Below are 18129 nucleotides of genomic sequence, written 5' to 3'. Positions count from 1 at the left end.
GAACAGTAATCAGCACTGGCAGGGATTAAAGAGTGGTGTGGCAACATTTACTAGGTCTGGGCTAGTATTCATTTTGGATTCAAATTTGGCCGATTTGGGGGACAGTGATTTGATTCGGTGATTCGAATCACTGTCCCAAATTGATTCAGACAAATCTGATTTGGAGATTCGGCTGCTGCCAATTTGGCTGAATATCCGAATTACACAGGCCACATCCCCTGCCCACTGTCCCAGTCCCGCCTGCTCCAGCTCCCGCTCTTTGAAAAAAAAAAAGCCCCCATTCACCAGCTGCTGCTAGGCGGGGTTGTGATCCCCACTGCTTCATGTTGCATGGGGAGCTCTGCCAGGAGCCCCCGGACTCCCACCCACTCTCCCAGCCCCTCCTCCCTGCCCACCATGGCTGCCCCAGCTCCCAGCCCTTTTAAAAAAAGCAAAAAAAAAAAGCCATGACTTAGCAGCTCGTACCAGGTGTGGAGGGCAATCCCCGCTGCCCCACACTGCATGGGCGCTGTCATGAGCCCTGAGGCTGCTGCAGCAGCTGATGAGTCAGGGGTTTTCTGCTTTTTGTTTGTTTTTTTTTAAAGGGCCGGGAGCTGGGGCTGGGCGGGGCAGCCACAGGGGGGCCTGGGAGAGTGGGCAGGGGTCAGGGGACTGGTGGTACAGCTCCCCATGGAGCGTGGGGCAGTTGGGCGGCAGCAGGGATCCCCCCCTCACCTGGCAGCAGCCGGTGAGTGGGTTTGTTTTTTTTTTAAAGCACTGGAGCTGGGCTGGGTGGGGCAGGTGGCAGTCAAGAGGATTGGGGGAGTGGGCAGGGGATGGGGCCTGGCAGGGGTCCCCTCATGGTCCGGACCCCCCCCCCCCCTTTCCCCACCCCCTACTTACCAGCTTGGAGTCCAGGTCCAGCTCCCTGCTGCAGTGAGCAGGGACTGCCCGGATCGCCAAAGCTCTCTGAATCTTTTCCGAATCGATTGGAGAGCTTCAAATCGATTCTGACCTTTTAATTGGTCAGAATGGCCAACACTGTGCAAGAAAGAGACTTGGGGGTCATCATTGACCACAAGATGAACATGAGCCTGCAATGCGATGCTGCGGCTAGTAAAGCGACCAAAACGCTGGCTTGCATCCATAGATGCTTCTCAAGCAAATCTCGGGACATCATTCTCCCCTTGTACTCGGCCTTAGTGAGGCCGCAGCTGGAGTACTGCGTCCAGTTTTGGGCTCCACAATTCAAAAAGGATGTGGAGAAGCTTGAGAGAGTCCAGAGAAGAGGTACGCGCATGATCAGAGGTCAGGGAAGCAGACCTTACAATGACAGGCTGAGAGCCCTGGGGCTCTTTAGCCTGGAAAAGCGCAGGCTCAGGGGTGATCTGATGGCCACCTATAAGTTTATCAGGGGTGCCCACCAGTATCTGGGGGAACGTTTGTTCACCAGAGCGCCCCAAGGGATGACAACTAGGTTGAATGGTCATAAACTACTACAAGACCGTTTCAGGCTGGACATAAGGAAGAATTTCTTTACTGTCCGAGCCCCCAAGGTCTGGAACAGCCTGCCACCGGAGGTGGTTCAAGCGCCCACATTGAACACCTTCAAGAGCAAACTGGATGCTCATCTTGCTGGGATCCTATGAACCCGGCTGACTTCTTGCCCTTTGGGCAGGGGGCTGGACTCGATGATCTTCCGAGGTCCCTTCCAGCCCTAATGTCTATGAAATCTATGAATTGGTTTCCTGATTCAATTTGTATTCAGAGTTTCTGCCACCAAATTGGGCTGAATCTCCTCCGAATCGAATCAGCACCCGAAGCTTCACACAGCCCTAACATTAACATCTGCCACCACAAATGAAAAGGGAGGATTCAAGTATGTCTAGCCCCAAGATGGAAAGGCAAGAGAAGGCAGGAAAGGCAGACATGAAGTAAGTATTAAAATGACATGGCACAGTACAGTCATAAATCTTTCCCTCTTGGCATATGAAGGTCAAGCAAGTATTCTGTGTATATGCAGGAGTCCGGAAGTGGTCTGGAAAATTAGATTTTACAAATTTACAGTATGTGCTAACTTTATTTGTTCCTTGTAATACGTTGCTTTCTGTTTCAGTAACATGCAGATTCAAGATTCTTCAGCTGTTAATTAAAAAAAAAAAATAGTCTGACATCAGCTTGCTAGGATGAGGCATTAAAGCAAGGTCCTTTCAATCTCTCTCTGATACGGTGTGCAGCTGGGAGTTAGGCTCATGACTCATTAAAAAAAAAAGGGACACATTTTACTGTCTTCCTCAAAATTATTTCTCATAGGAAATTAGGGCCTTCTGTCTAAAAGGATGCTTGAGCTTTGCTAGGTGCCGTGGGAAGTTCCAGGGGGTGCAGTTGCCACCCGCCTTTGACTGTGCAGCACATGCGCTGTGAGTTCTGAGTTCAGTGACTTGGCAGCGTTGGTATGGCCCTGGGACCCAGGAGCTAACTCTGTCATTGCTCAGCCTCTCGCCTTGCCTGCTGCTGAATTCATAGCCCCACAGAGCTCACCACACATGCACTTGTAATGTGTTTTACTATCATTCCTGTTATCCTATTACTGTGTTCCTATCTTGCTGTTATTTGGCTAAGGAATCAATATGCAAAACTATATGGCTGCTGCTTCAGAGCCCTGCCTGAGAACATCTTCTATTGCCCTGTCATCCTACAGCTTCTATGCAGTGACCTTTCACTTGATGTTAGGAGGTATCAGGTGTGGGACAAAAAACACTTTCAGGGAGGCTGATTCTAAGAGTCAAAACACCCTGTTTTGTCATACTGTCAGGAATGCAGTTTGCTTCGGTGACTTACACCTTGATGCTTAACACTCAAATTAAGCTTTAACTGAGTTGGGTTAAGAACATTTTTTCCATACGATAATGTTTCTCACACCTTCCTCCCAAGTGTCTCATGATGGCAGTTGCAAAAGACAGCATCAAACTTAGGTGGACCTCATTTGGTGTGGTAATTCATATCTTTAACTTCTGGAGATGACAGCACATGTTAGTGAGAAGATGCTTAGAAGTGGCCCAAAGAGCTTTTATTCAGGGGGTTGTGTTTTTCCTGCATCAGTAGTTGATGCTATTATGAATGTAAAAAATAGCTTACAGAGGTGTAGTGCCTCCTGATGTTCTTGGTGCTTATGATGCCATCAGGGCCTTCCCAGATATGCTGAAGATGAACCTTTTTTTTCAAACTGACCTGTTTTAAACTATGTTAATAGATAAGTTTTAAATTTGTGGATACAGTCTGATTTGGGATTCTCTGAAAGCTGTTAGGTTCAAACATTCATTAGAGGAGCTATATCCTGTATCTCTAAGAAATAAATACACATTCTACATTTTTTCAATGGTACTGTTCTTTTTTAATTCTTTCTGAGTGCAATACATATGAACATGTGGATATTTGATCTGTATAATTAAAACTGAAGGCTTTTCTAGTGTCTTCTTGTATTAATAATTATAATGTGCCGTAGTTGTAAGGGAAAACTTGATGAGTAAAATAAATCTTTGCCAGCTCAAACCTCTTTGATCATACTGAAGAAAAAGGTGTAATTTTGTTGTATACCATTTTAAAGCATTGTTTGTTCTTATTCATATCCTAAATAGAATATGGGGTAATACTGTAGCTTGCTTTGTCTTTAGTACAATTGATATACGAAATCATGAGGTGGAATAAAGTGCTTTGCCATGATTGATTCTGAACTGTGGCAGTTACACTTACTTCACACATTTTCTTTGTCATCCATAAAGCAAGGCTCACTGATTTCAGCTTCACTTAATCTTAAATATAGGTCTACTTGCTCTTTATAAGGATAGAATGCATTTCTGAAGTGATGTGCTGTTTCCTTACAAGATTCCAGAGCTACATCTTGTGGACTTCACATTAAATTCATCACAGTATGCTTAGGAGATCTGATTAATTTTTTGGATTAGTACTCATAAGCACTCTCAGAATTAGGGTTTCGTTATGGTAGGTATTGTATAAACACACATGCAGTGTCTGTCCTGAAAAATTTACACATAGGTTTAAGAGGAGGCATTATAGTTGATTGGGACTGGCAATGGGAAGGAATTGTTTCAGTGACACAATCATGGCTACACATAAATGAGGTGGGGCACAATTTGATGTTTCTGAGTAATTTGAATTTTTTTTGTAAAAGATTCTGTTATCTGTGACTGTCCCTTCATTTTGCCATTATTATGTGGCTAATTTCATGCAGGTGTCACAGAAGTGAGTCTTGAGGAGCTAATCGAGCATTAGAATGAATTACTAGCAAAGGCATTTTTAATGATTTTAATGGTGTATTTTTACATTTCTTCCTCACAATGGTTGTATCTACTTTACAAGCTTAACAGCATGTAATTAAGTTTTGGCAATCATGCAAAAGTGAGATATTTAAATATAGATGTAGTGAAATACTCCTACTCTCCCTCATACAATGGTTGAAAACAATGCAACATCTTAAGACTTCGTGGAGCCTACTTCTGATGAAATACCAGATCTGTAATATCAAGAGATTTTATTACTTGTTTTATGGGTGTTTTATGTGCTGGGTTTCACATCCACTGAAGACAATGGAAAAATTCATAGCGACTTTAATGAGCCCTGGGTTGAGCTTTCAATTCTTCAATATCTTTTTATCTTAAATATAATATCTTGCTTTTTTACATATTGCTAAAAGTAATCTGAAAGGAAGTGAGAGAATGAAAGATGTTTAAACAAAATGAAGTAAAGAACGCATTAAATGAGCACACAAATTTGGCAGGAAAGTGTTTTCTAAAGAAATAACATTTCCTTAAAAAACAAAAAGTGTGAGGTTGAACTAGTTATAGATTAGATGTCCTATTTTAAGCTTTTTCTTTGCCCGCAGTTGCTTTCAGTAGAGCCTACCCTAACAAATGTGTATATGTGTTTAAATAACTCCCTTTCCCCTCCCTTACTTAAGTTGGAATTTGTCTGATTTGTACTTCTCACTTTAAATGTTAATGCATTTTGCTCTAGCAGATGGTAGTTTCTATTATGGAGAAGTTAAATCTAGATTCATCCTAAGACCTGTGTTATTTTTTGTGTCTAAACTGAAGGTAACTCCTGTCATCTCTTCAGTAAATCTCTATTCATATTGTCTGCTGTAGACTCAAGCACTCTCTTATATTACAGTATTTGTACCATCCCCTTTTTTCACAGATGACACTATTTTGCCATTTCCTACAGTGATTATTCTGATTCCCACGTAAATGGTGTATTGCATTTATGAACGCTAATACTTGCAAACTTGTCATTGTTTTGTAACAACCTGATAAGTCACAGTAGAGAGAAGGCTGATTCTTCTTGCCCTGAAACAATAATTATCATTTTTGTTTTGTTGATGCACTGTTGACAGAAATTCCTGAGGTACCAGCTGAAGAATTGGATGCTCTACAGAATTTCTGCACCATTAAGATAAGCCAGATCCATCATCAGTTGATCTGTGAGCAGTCTAACAGTTGCAAACACAAAGAGTTGCAGCATGGATTCACTTCAGAGAAGTCAGTGACAGGTGCCTTAAACTGTATTGTTCCTGATCAGCTAGTGAACAGAATCCACCTGAAAAATATCAGGGAGACAGTGAAACAGGTACTGAAACCAAAGACTAAATTTGCCTAGTTTTTTGGAGAGGGCTGCAAAAGAAAAACTAATAAAGTGAGGTCTAAATCCTGCAAGCCTCACTTGTGCAGAACTCCCGCTGGCTTGAGTTTTGCCTGATTTTGCAGAATTTGCCTTTCTGATTTTTCTTGTTAAAATAACTCCTGTTAGTAAATGTTAGTAAAGAATTATATAAAAATTTCCAGCTGACATTATGCTAATTTTTCAGTGAGATACTATATATGACATGAGAGACATGTTGAGGGGATGGACAAATGCATCTTTTAACCATTTTAAAAAGGTGTAGGGATTACTGCTACTTAGAAGTATGCATCAGCTGTTATGATCTGATACAGCTGCTTGAGGTGGCTTGTCATCTCTACTGCAAGAGTGCCCTCAGCAATTAAGATACAAAGTGCCATTTTTTTTGTCAAGGGATCATCTGTGCCAGGGTGTATCCCAGCACAGCTGATCCCAATTAATTGGCAGGTACATGTTGCCCAGGGTTGTTGTTTTACAGGGCTGGGTCCCTGCATCTTCTGGGTCTTCAGGGACCCAATCCTGTGTGACAACAGCCTGGTTGCCTGGTCCTGAGCCAGGATGCATACCTGGAAACACAGCATGGGAAACGCCATGGAGTTTCCTTGCTCTGCAGCATGAAATGTGTTGCCCTGAATCTTCTGCTGGGGAACTCCTAAGCTGGGCATCTGCAAGCACAGAGTAGAGAATTCCATGGAGCTCCCCTGTTCTGCAGCATAAAGGGAGATTCTGGGGCACACGTTTTCATGCTGCAGAGCGAGGGACCCCCATGGGATTCCTTGCTCCACACTTGCAGATGTATGTCTGGGGTGAAGAGGGGCTGGGATTGGGGTTGAAACAGTGGCTGTGGAATGCCTGAGTTCTCTATCCTGCTCTATTGCCAAGGATAAGCATTCAGATACCTTTGCAGTGTCCCAGGACAAACTTACCACATTTTTTGTGGCAGCAGATTTTGGGCCTTGTTCTGGTATACCTGTGAGGGATGTCTGAACAGGTACTGCTCTGTTCTGGAACAAAGCAGTTTGTCCTGCCACAAACAGGACATCTGCTTCTGCCCTTAGTCATATTTAGACAAGGGAAATAGAACTGTGGCTGGACATCAAGGCACTTTCACAAAAATAGAAATGCGAATAGCTATGTAATATATTTGGGGCCAGATTCTACCCACTTGCGTCCCTAATGTATAAGAGTGGAGGGTTCCAAAAAGCTCCTATCAGGCGCATCTACACATGATGATACATCACTGTAGCAATGCACTGCAACAACGTAGCATCAGTGGGCAAAAACAGTGACGATGCAGCTATGTTGCTTTAGTGATGCGCTCCCTCAGTATAGCACGTCGCTACAGGGACATAGCAGCTAAAAATCGTGCTGCATAGCGTAGTACAAGCTGTTATTGCATCATCATTGAGTAATTCTGAAAGGAAGTACTAAATGACAGCGCAGTAACAACAGTGCCATAGGAGCACATGTAGATGCTCCCACCATGTACCTCTTCCCTGCTGTTTGGTGCAGTGACTGGTCACAGTTATGGTCCCTGCTTGCCACCTTCATTTTGTGTCTCTAGAGTATGTGAATGTGGTCTGTAGGAAAGTTTTTTTTCTCAAAAAGGAAACATCTTGCTGTGTAGATATTCACCTTTGGGTCACGTGGCTGTTGGCATATGTGACATGCCAGATAGCTTAGCTTGTAGTTAGAAAAACTGGCACCCAGTTTTCTCAGTTGAAAGGTAAGATCTATGGAGAGGCAGGAAAGGTATTTCTGTCTTCAGTAAGGGTTTATTCACTGCTGCTAAGAATAACACATTAATTAAATACCTTCTAAACTAAGGTTACAGTGAGAGTTTTGTCTGTCTCTTGCAAGTAAAACAATCAGTGTTTAAAAAACTTCTGGTAGTAAAAACATTAGGTACCTGATCTTTTTTTTCCTACTTCCTCCATTTTAATTTTTAACACTTGCCTAAAGTATAACATCTTCCTGATAGAATTTGGGTTGCATTAGCGTATTTGTTAGGATGTGTATGTGTCATCTTAACACAGTTTGAAGAGCTTTTCTTTTCAACCACCCCAGCGTTCTTTCCTGTAAGACACAAACTGAGACAACCAGTCCCCCACTTCTGGGGGGTGTGTGTGTGTGTGTGTGTGTGTGGAATCACAGAACTGTTTTTTATTCACCAATGATCCTTGAATTCTAACTTGAATATGCTGCTGTGGCAATCATCACCTACAGATGCCTTTACCCATAAATCTGGGTCTTGGCAAGTACCTGTGCTTTTTTTTTAAACTGGTACAGCATGTCTGCATCTGGAGCAATAATTTTGATAGAACCAAAAAAAAGGTTTTTGAATAGTAATGACAGTCATTTATTTTGCTTCAAACGCTATTACAGACATTTGGTTTAATTTACAATCATATAGCATGTACAGTTAATTGTTAACATATTCATCAGCCCAGCCTGTGCCAGGCAGGCTAGGAATAGTATTTTTAAGTCAGTTACGAGGCATTGGCTGCTTTAATTTTTTTTAATGTTTTGAAATTATAGCAAGCTACCTCCTTTATTCTATCAATGCTTAGTAAAAAAACCAAACAAACAAAAAAACTCACCCCCACCCAAAAAAAATAAATAAAAAAAAGCTTACTAAATCTGTTAGTCTACTGGCCTGTCCTTTTTTTTTTTTTTTACTGTTATTGTTTCTACATGTATGAAACTGTCTAGAATTGTTACTCATTTAGTTCTGTACAAGTGAGATCAGACCAAAATTAGGTATGCTGTTATTTTCTGAAAAGTCTTCAAATTTTTATGGTAGATAAACCAACACAGGTATTTATAAATACTGTTCAGTGCATTGAAGGAAACTGCTTTTACAATTTGACACTAATTTTAATTCAGAACTGAACATAAATATTTGAATTGATACTGCTCCAGAGTTCTTTTTGTCTTAAAAGTTGTAAAGATTATCTATTAAAAATGGAATATGAGGCCAGACATACACTAGCAGAGACTTTTAGGTACAGAAATACCAATATATAATAGCAAAGCATGCCCCACATAAATACAGGGAAAAGTGTCCATGGGATAAATTTAACAAATCCACTGTGAGTTAAACAGGCTATGCCAGAAAAAGTTCAATGTTACCAGTATAATTGGGTGCCTATACATGAGCACTGAGGCTGCTCCAGCATGTTGAAATTCCAGTGCATTAGAACAGACTTGATTAATCAAGTCTGCTAGAGTGTGGCAGTTGCTGTGCTTCAGCAGCTTTCTGCGCCTCATGTATCAGTGTCCTCACACTTAAAAGTGGCAGTGGAGGCGCTTGAATTAAAGCTTGTTCAATGAGCTTTAGTTCAAGTGCCTCCATTGCCATTTTTAAGCACAAGGATGCTGATACATGGGACTTGGTAGTGCTTTAATTAGAGTAGCTCCAAGAGCCGCTCTAATTAAAATGCCACTTCCCCCTGCCCCCATCCCTCTCTGAGCCATGTAAAAGTAACCTTTGTGTCCTTACAATAATCTTCAACTGGTACATGTAGGTCAAGATTCCAACTTCTGCTGCCAGTTATGCTGGCAGCAGTCTTTGGTGTAGACAGCTTCTGTTTTAGACCAATTCAGCAACCGAAAGACAAAGCAGATATATTACAAGCCAGTGATATGATGGCTGGAAAAAAAACACATTAACCTTAAATGAAACTAAGTTATTGATGCTGAAAAGGGTTGCACATGGGGAAAAGCAAATGAAGTTCAGTGTAAAAGTCATTTCAGCCTGGTTCATCAAAAGTATACTGTGAAAAAGATTAAGTAACTTACAACTGTCTCGATGTGCAAACCTTTGTCTCTAGAAGTTTTACATATACACATATGTGTTTGCATACGCACATACTTACTGTTTTTTAATGGTTGTGATCAACCTGCTAGGACAGATATTACTCATTATTTCAACTTTTCATCTTTCAGGTGACTGAAACAAAAGTACACCAGACTTCGCAGTGCCCTGATTGTCAGAAGAAAAAAGCTGAACTGGCCAAGGTTACCTTTCTCAGACAAAGAAAAACACTTATGGAGGGATGTTTGCTTCAAGAAAAGTTGGAAGAACAGATATATACCAAAGTGAGCAAAAGTTATTCAAAGAAATGCTATGGCACATTTTACATACGTGCTGAAGTAGCCGGGGAGGGGGGGTGGAGGGGGGTGCTGAAAGTACACTATACATTATGACCATGATCACATTGACCCGAATGAAATGCAAGTCAGGATGGAATTTAAGCCATGTTACTACAGCATACATGAGGCCACATCCTCACTTCATGCAGCTGAATCAGTGGCACGACTGATTTGCAATGGCTGAAAATGTGGCTTGTGATGTCCCAGAATTCCTTTTGAGCTCATCTAGATTTATTTCCCTCAATCTCTTTTCTAGTTGCTTAGCCAGGTACAAAGTGTTAAATAATATGGTCATTGCCCCATGATGTTTCCTGCTTACATTTCCACAGACTTTCCTCACTTGCTTTCCAGCTGGTTGGCAAGGAATGGGGTAAATGGAGACTGCAACACTGCATGGATGCAGATGCAGCCTTATAATTTCAGAGCCTGTTCCTGGTACTTGTTCTTCACCACATCCCTATTATAGATCTGTTATTTGAATTTGAAAGAAGTGCTCAGTTATCAGATGGGGGGAAAAACATTTTTTTCGTTATAGTTAAACTGAGATCAAGGTAGCAGCATCTGGTGGATAATAGATTTGGAATAGCAATGTTTGTCAGTACAAAATTCTCCTGTTAGATATGCATGGTTTCTCCCTGACTTCGTGGGTCCTCCCATGCCCTGAGGCCCTGTCCAAAACCAAAAGCTAGTCCTATAGTTGCTAATTTTGTAAATACTGTTTGTGTGGACATAGGGCTTGCTGCTCCCTACTGTTTCATTGTCAGGTTCCTAACAGTATGATGCAGTGAAGGAGAGTCTAATTTAATGAAGATTGGCAGGGACTCACAGAAAAAGAAAGAGTGGGTCTGCAGTGAGGTTTCTCCACCTGTCAGTGCTTCAGAACCCTCTTCCTCCCTCCTCCTCTCCCATATGTTTAAGACTATGTGTTTCTAGAAGTGTATGGCCTAGAAGATGGCTGGTGTGCAGCATCTCCTACATATCCAACAAGATTTCTTTTTGAAAGGTAATATTGACCTGACCAGAATTCTGTCCTGTGAATTGCCACTTTCATTCTAAGAAATGACTCTGGAGTTGGTTTCAGTGATATCATGTTTTGTTTGGTGGGTACCTAGGCAGGAAACAAAAGGCAGCCTGCCTCCACATCACTGCCTTAGCTACCACAGATTTCCTAAAGTCCATGGGTTGCTGTATAGTTGGTTTGCTTTCATTTCCTGCTATCTGTGAAGTGGGGCCATTCCCTAATTCTTCTCATGGAAAGCTCTGCAGGATATTGTGAACTGAGACTCACAGTTTTTTGACTCTTCATAGGAAGGATGATTTGGCCATTCAGATGGCCATCTTGTCCAAGTATGTGACAAACACTAGGATTTTCCAAGATAAAATTTCTTATCACTTTCCTTTCATTTCAGGACTTGCTGACACTTATAGGATTAATACACAAAAGTCTTCCGAAGCTTTCAGATGACCCAAAGAACATATGGCAAAAACTGAAAGTGAAAGGTCAGAAAATGTAGGGTACAGTTGGGATGAAGACTAATCAAAGGCTGTAAGAGCTGAAAAAAGTGTGCTGCAGGCATTCATGTACCTAAAGCTGACTAATAAGGATTTGCTAGTGCTTGTGGTTAAATAGTCTGTAGGTAGAGCCAGATATACCCAACACAGTGGATTTTGGGTTATGATTGAACTCTGTGTCCTTCCTCAGTGCAAATACTGAAATATTCTGTAACCCAACCAAATGCATTTTTTAAATTTTGGAAGTCAACAATTTTTATTATTCTAACAAGCAATACAGTTTTTGTGTGGGCTTGCGTATGGGATATCAGAACGGCTCACAGCTGCTTCCAACTGTAAGAGAAATAAATGGTTCTGTTTTTTGGGCAGGGAGTTACTATTATTGGGTTTCAGCTCAATCTTTGCCCGCTGCCTTCTGTTAAATTGAAAGTGAGAGCCCCAGGTGGAGTAGAGAAAGAGAAGGTTGCAAAGTAACTATAGAAGGAGTAAAATGAAACAGGTTATTTATAGAACTGAAATAATGAGAATATGAACTGAAATTAGTCAGTAACCCTGAGGATGCCAACAGGACAAGAAATGATAATAAATTAATCATAGAATCTGTCTGGAATAGGTGGTTAGGCTGAGAAACAGAACAAAATACAGAATAAAATGTCAATTAAATAATATTTTTGGTATCATTTGCTGAATGTGCTTTTGGATTTGCTGTCATTTTCTATTGATTCCAGAAAGTGAATGTCACTAAGATTGTCTCTGGGTAAATCTCTGATACGATGTAGGAAGTGCAAATAAAAAGGTTTATGCAGGAGACCTCAGAGAGAAATTAAATCCTCTCCCTCATCCTAACCCAGAAGCAGGCATGCGGGAAGAATTACAGATACAGGAATCAGTTCACCAGCAATAGCTCTCTGCACCACTCTTGCAAGGCACTTGTAGCTAATGGATCCATGTGGGCCATAGATTCGGTCTGTGCAGCCTCCATGCTTCTTCCATGTATTCAGTGCATCTGGGTACTGTACAGCCCTAGGGAGCCTAGAAAGATTATCTTTTGTATATTAAATACATGCCTGAAGAAGGTCATTGCCTAAGAGGTCAGATGTTTGTTGAGCCATTAAAATGGCATTGCATTTTTTTTTTCATTTTGGTTCAAGAAAATCTATTGATAGAGTTGATTTAGTGTTCTGCTTAAACAGTTTCCAAGTACACAGATCTTAAATATGTAGTATATTATACTACCTATAATATATACCTATATTATACTATAGGTATGAAGCAGTGTATCTAGGGGTGCAAGGTGACCATGCTATTTTACAACTCACAAATCAACATTAAATCTAAAAGAGCATAAAAATAGAGGGAACAGCAAGTTCATTTACATTATCTCTTACCTTGTGATACAAATAATTTACCACAATTGTTTTCATAGGGAGTTTTGCCAAAGTATCATATTTACCTGAATCCAAGAAGACGTTAAATTTCACACAACACCCCCCCCCCAATAATTAGATTCTATATGTGGAAAATTATACATTTGTTATGATTTTCCATGTATGGAAATTAATTATTGGAGGATCATCTTACATTTGCTCCCCCCCCACCACCTTGTTGCAGCGGGGAAAGCAGCAACAGCAGGGGGCAAGCAGCAGAGAAAGCAAGGCAGAGGGCTTGCGACCTAGTCCTTGCCTCCTCCCCCCAACACACTACTTGTCCCCCACCCAGTGCCTGCCTCCTGTCCCTTTGCCACTTGCCTCCTTCTTGTCCCTGCCCCTCCCCAGCCACTTGCCCCCCAGCCCCTGTTACGTACCCTGTGTGTTAGCTCTGGCTCCTTGTCTGGCTATGGGGCGTGGAGCACACAGTGGCTGCAGCCTCAGCCAGGCAGCAGCAGTAGCTCCAGCCCCAGGCCTGGCCCTGGATCAAGGCTGGAGGTAATGCTAGAGCTGCAGCAGCTCCCCCACTACTGCATGGTCCTCCCCAGCACCTCTCTCACCATGCACCACGCTTTCCCCAATGTTCTCCCCAGGCCACACGCTGTGTGATCTCCCCCCTGCTTGCAGTCCTCTCTCTACCACACCTCACCACACAGCCCCATGTCAGGGCTAGAGATGGAGCTGCAGCAGCCTCCTGCCACAGGCCAGTACTTAAATCTAAGACAAGGTTTCTTTTCCCTCCATGTTGAAAGGGGAAGGAAAATCTTGTTTTGGACTTGAGTAAATGTGGTATGTCAAGTCTCAAGTGAAAATGTAATGCCATCTTGAATTCTTTAATGCTAGCTTCTCTCATTCTCTCACTGGCAGCTTATTCCACTTTCCAGCAACCCCCTGGGTATCACAGTTCATCTTAAGAGCCCCCTAAACTTTGCGTTCATTTTTAGAGCATGGCTGCAGGTTATATAGCTTGCTTAGATGATAAACAAGCTGCTATTGGGTTACACACCCTTAGATGCTCTTAAACCCTCTGTAACTCTCCTCTTTCTCAGTTTTATAAGCTGTTTCTTGTCAGACATTCCACTTTTGCCCCATCTCTATGTTGTGACTTGATTTACTTTCCTTCTGCCCCTTTCTAATAACCTTTTAAAATTTGGTTAGCAAAAGTACATGCATCACTTCACCAGATGTGTCCTTAGGGCTCTGTCACAAACAAAATGGGAAGCCAAACCTCCATCCCTCTGAAAATTTACATAGGCATAACATAGTGGAAGATAATACATCCGTGTGATTTTGTTTCACTTCCAAAAACATGGAAAATGAAATATAGGAATCTAAATACATGTCCTCTTTGTCTTGTCATGGTACAAACAGTGCATTTGAGCACTGCTTTGGAGGTCTAGATTATCAGTGGAAACCATGAAGCATTTCTTTCTAACTCTCAGTTGTCAAACACTTATGTAAATACATAGAACTCTATGTTTTTGGGGTTTGCTATCTGGCAATCTTATTTGTCTATAAAGCATCATTTCAAACTAATAGTTCTGTGTAAGTAATAAGTGCTTATTTACATACACAAACCTTAGAGAGGCAATTCAGAAAGCTTTTATGAAAATTCAAGACTTATGTGGTCTCTTTGTTGGGGGGGGGTTTATTGCTCTGTGCTGTAGTTTCAGTACAGCTCTGGAGTTCTCCTATTACATATTTTATTGAGAGTAACTCTGGGATCTGAATTCTTGTTATCTGTTACCTGGTTGCAGCTTTAGTAATGTATGATAGAAATCAAATGAAAGATCTCGCCCCATAATTGACTTATTTTGTACTCCTGCAGGGCTTGAAACTAGCAACTGAAGAATTTTGACATGGAGGCCACAGGACAGAACGTAGTTCAGTTCTCTATTTTTTATACTCCTCCTGCTCCCCTCCCATGAGATTTTTGTTTTGATCTGGAGAAACAACCTGAAAACTGCAATCAAGAAACCTTGATTTATTCTTCTGCTTCCCTTGTTTGTGCTTACTGGCATTTAAAAGGAGTAAAGTAGATCAAAGGTGATTCATGTAGTAAGCATATTTGACACTGAAACAAATTAATCCACCTATTCTTAAGTGTCTCTTGGAGGTTTTCTTTTTTAGTTTTCATATTACATACTCTGACCCCCTTTTTTTTTTAAATCCTCTAAATGAAGTGAAATATCAGAGTGTATTGCTCTGAACATCTTGCAAATGCAAAAAAGACACTTTTTGTTGCATACACTGATTCATTTTGTAGAGGTGCACCGATACATCAGTCTGATATTGGATTGGCACTGATATAAAGAAAACTGTTTGTATCAGAAATCGGCCTGATGTGGCTGATAATTTGGCCTATAAATGCCAGTGCATGCATGCAGCTGTGGTGCAGCACATAGGCAGCGAGGAGCACAGCCCGGCAGCTTAGAGAGCTGCATGCAGCTGGTAAGTCTGGTGTGGTGGAAGGGGAGTGGGGAGGGAAGGGGCATGGGGGGGGGAGAGATCAAGGCCCCTGTGGTGAGGGAGGGAGTGGGGCAGGGGCTGGGGCAGGTACTGCCCAGTTAGGGCAGTGCAGGGTGTGGGATGGAGCGAAGGTTTGTCCAGGGGCTATGGGGAGGTGGGCGCTCCTGCTGCTGCGTGCACCCCGGGGGGGGGGAGCTGTTCCCCTGGATCTGCATAGGGAGGGGGGCCTGCAGCTGTGGGCTGGGGCCAGGGGTTGCAACGGGCTCTTCCTGGCATATGGGGGGATGGGGGATTGGGCTGGGGCTGTGCTCAGGACCCATGGTGGCAGTGCTGGGAGGGGGCTATCAGGGGGATATGGCAAAATTTGGAGCGTCTGCAGCCCTCCCCCCTGTAGTCCCCCGCCTTTTGCCACCACTGCCCAGCCCAGCCCAACTACTGCCTGCCAGGAAGAGCCCTGTACAGCCCCGGCCCCAGGCCACAGCTGCAGCCCACAGCTGCAGCCTACCCTACCCTGCCCCATGCAGTTCCTGGGGGCACATGCCCCCTTCCTGTGCCCTCCTAGGGTGTGTGAAGTGGCAGGAGCTGCCCCCCTCAGTGTCCCCCGGATGAGCTGTGGCTCTGTCCCATGCCCCATCCCTCCCTGGCTGGGTAACGCATACCCCAGTCCCTCCCCCAGCCCCACTCCCTCCCTCCCCGCAGGGGCCTTGATCTGCCAGCCACCCCACAACATCCCTTCTCTCCACCCTTCCCTTCCACCACAACAGACTGTATTGGAAACTGGATTGGTATCTGCCAATATGCCTCCTTAAAAATTGGCTATTGTCTTTGGCCCTCAGATGTCTACTGGTGCACCCCTATCATTTTGCATGTGCATTGGTATTGGTATTTGGGAGGTTGCACTTTATTGGTCGCTAAACTTGCTGGTGAATGGTGCTGGCCTAAACTGTCTTTGGAAGGATCAGCTCCAAGGTATGAGGTTATCTCCATTTATTAATCCATTAATTCCTTAGACTGTCATCCAAGAAGCAGTTATGCTGCTGAACTCTGATGTGCATGCTTATACACTAGGGAAAGAAACTGAGACTTCTGTCTCATTCTCCAGAGGCCACTGGAATAAGTTCACCTGGTATTGATGTTTGAGCATTACTGACCTGGGCTGGATATGAATTAGGGACAGAGATAAAAAAAACCTGGCAGTACACCTTTCCCTGTCCACTTGTCTTCAACTCTTCTCTCCCTGTAATCCCTATAGCAGTCTTAAATCCCTTCACTGTGTGCAAGCCTCTGTGTGCTGAAAAATAGGCTTGAGATGCCGCAAGCTCCTCCAGGAATTTTGCCTTCTCAGCAATTCACCCCAGGTCAACTATCTTCAAACATCATTGGTGGGAAAATGACACATATTTTATAACTCTCGCCACTGCCACTGTAATTAATTCCTATGAAGCTTATTTGCTCCAAGTCATTCAGATTGGAAGCTTGGTAGGAGCTTGAACTGGTGGAACTGAATATGAAGTTATGCTGCTATAAGAAGCAGTGTCCTGCTATGATGTTGAACTGTCATGGTGACACAGGGCCCATCTTCTACACCAGGGGTTGGTAACCTTTTGCCACAGTGGGCTACTATTTGTGACCCAACCCGCACCATAGGCCACAATCCTGCACCTTCTTGGTAATCAACAGATACTACAGATAGAAATAGATAGGAAAAGGCATGCCCTAGGACACTAGGGATGTGCCCCCTGGTACAGCAGAGAACAAACTGAATTCACCAGGCACTAGGACCCTAGGGATGCTTCCTCCACGACTGTGGCTGGAGCGATTCCCTGAACTGACCTGGGCTGGCTCCAATCTACTCACGGGCTGGATCCAGCCCACAGGCCATAGGTTGCTGAACCCAGGGCCGGATTAATGCATAGGCAAGCTAGGCACATGCCTAGGGCCCTAAGTGAAGAAGGGGCCCAGTTGTGCTTATTTTACATATAATAATTATTGAGTTAAAAAAGTAATATAAATATAAAGTATTAAGTAGAGGCCCATGAGTTTATTTGCCTAGTGCCCACTTAAGGGTTAATCCGACCCTGACCGAACCCAGTACTACACTGCTGCAGATCTGACCCAGCTCCATTCATTTCAGGACAGTTTCCCCAAATTATCCGTGCTGCTATCAATGGGATTCCCTTTTTGTATATAATTTTTAAAACTAAGAATGCAGGAATTCTCCCAAATCACAACTTAATTAGTATTGGGTATGATAGTTCACAGAATGATTTCTTCTTATATCCACTGTCTACAAACTTGCCTTGACCTTCAATCCATGTGCAGATTGCAGCTGCATATAATACAGGGAGTATAACAGGCACACTTTATTAAAAATTCACAGTGTTTTAGGATTTTTTTTTTATTTTCAATCAGAGGTATGTAACAGGCTTGCTTTTTCTTCCCCCAGCCAAGTGTTCCTTCTCCAACATAGTCATTGTCCTGTAGCTCTTTGCCTACACGGATATGAAAATGGGATTGATGAACTCTGTGACTGTGGCAGAAGAGGGGGGAGGTATTGGGAGGAAAAACATTCAGCACCTCTGCCAATAAAGATAATGGACTTCTTCCTCTATTTGCAATGCATCTTTTCCAGCTGCTCAGAACATTGATCGAGGGGCCCTAAGAAAATACTATCCATCTTCTGGATGTGGCATTCACTGCTTATTTATTTATTTTGTAATAAAATAGTACTGTTTGTTCTCACATAGAGTAATGTGTATGATCCATAAATACATTGTAAAATATATCTGTAGCATGTAGTAGAGGTTTCCTGTAGAATATCCTATGAAAATCCATATTAGTTGATGCCACTGTTAAGAACATGTATCTCTTTAATCTTCTTGCCAGTTTT

General features: G+C 42.7%; 1 protein-coding gene across 3 annotated transcripts in view; it reads left to right on the top strand.

Moving 5' to 3' along the window:
* Positions 1 to 18129, top strand: part of C8H8orf48 (chromosome 8 C8orf48 homolog) — a 55680-nt gene that overhangs the window by 18656 nt on the left and 18895 nt on the right. For 2 of the 3 annotated variants that reach the window (XM_019487858.2, XM_019487857.2), the window contains exons 4-7: positions 5393 to 5625; positions 9625 to 9777; positions 11241 to 11331; positions 14599 to 14868. In XM_019487858.2, the coding sequence (XP_019343403.1) occupies positions 5393 to 5625; positions 9625 to 9777; positions 11241 to 11331; positions 14599 to 14618 (497 nt within the window). In that variant the 3' untranslated portion in view covers positions 14619 to 14868. Of the gene's footprint in view, positions 1 to 5392; positions 5626 to 9624; positions 9778 to 11240; positions 11332 to 14598; positions 14869 to 18129 lie in introns of those variants that run through there. The other variant, XR_002090350.2, reaches the window with a different exon arrangement.

This window comes from Alligator mississippiensis, chromosome 8 (genome assembly GCF_030867095.1).
Source record: "Alligator mississippiensis isolate rAllMis1 chromosome 8, rAllMis1, whole genome shotgun sequence".
In the NCBI taxonomy this organism is placed as follows: domain Eukaryota; kingdom Metazoa; phylum Chordata; order Crocodylia; family Alligatoridae; genus Alligator; species Alligator mississippiensis.
The sequence above is the reverse complement of the archived record's forward strand: the minus strand, read 5'-3'. Positions and strand labels throughout refer to the sequence as shown.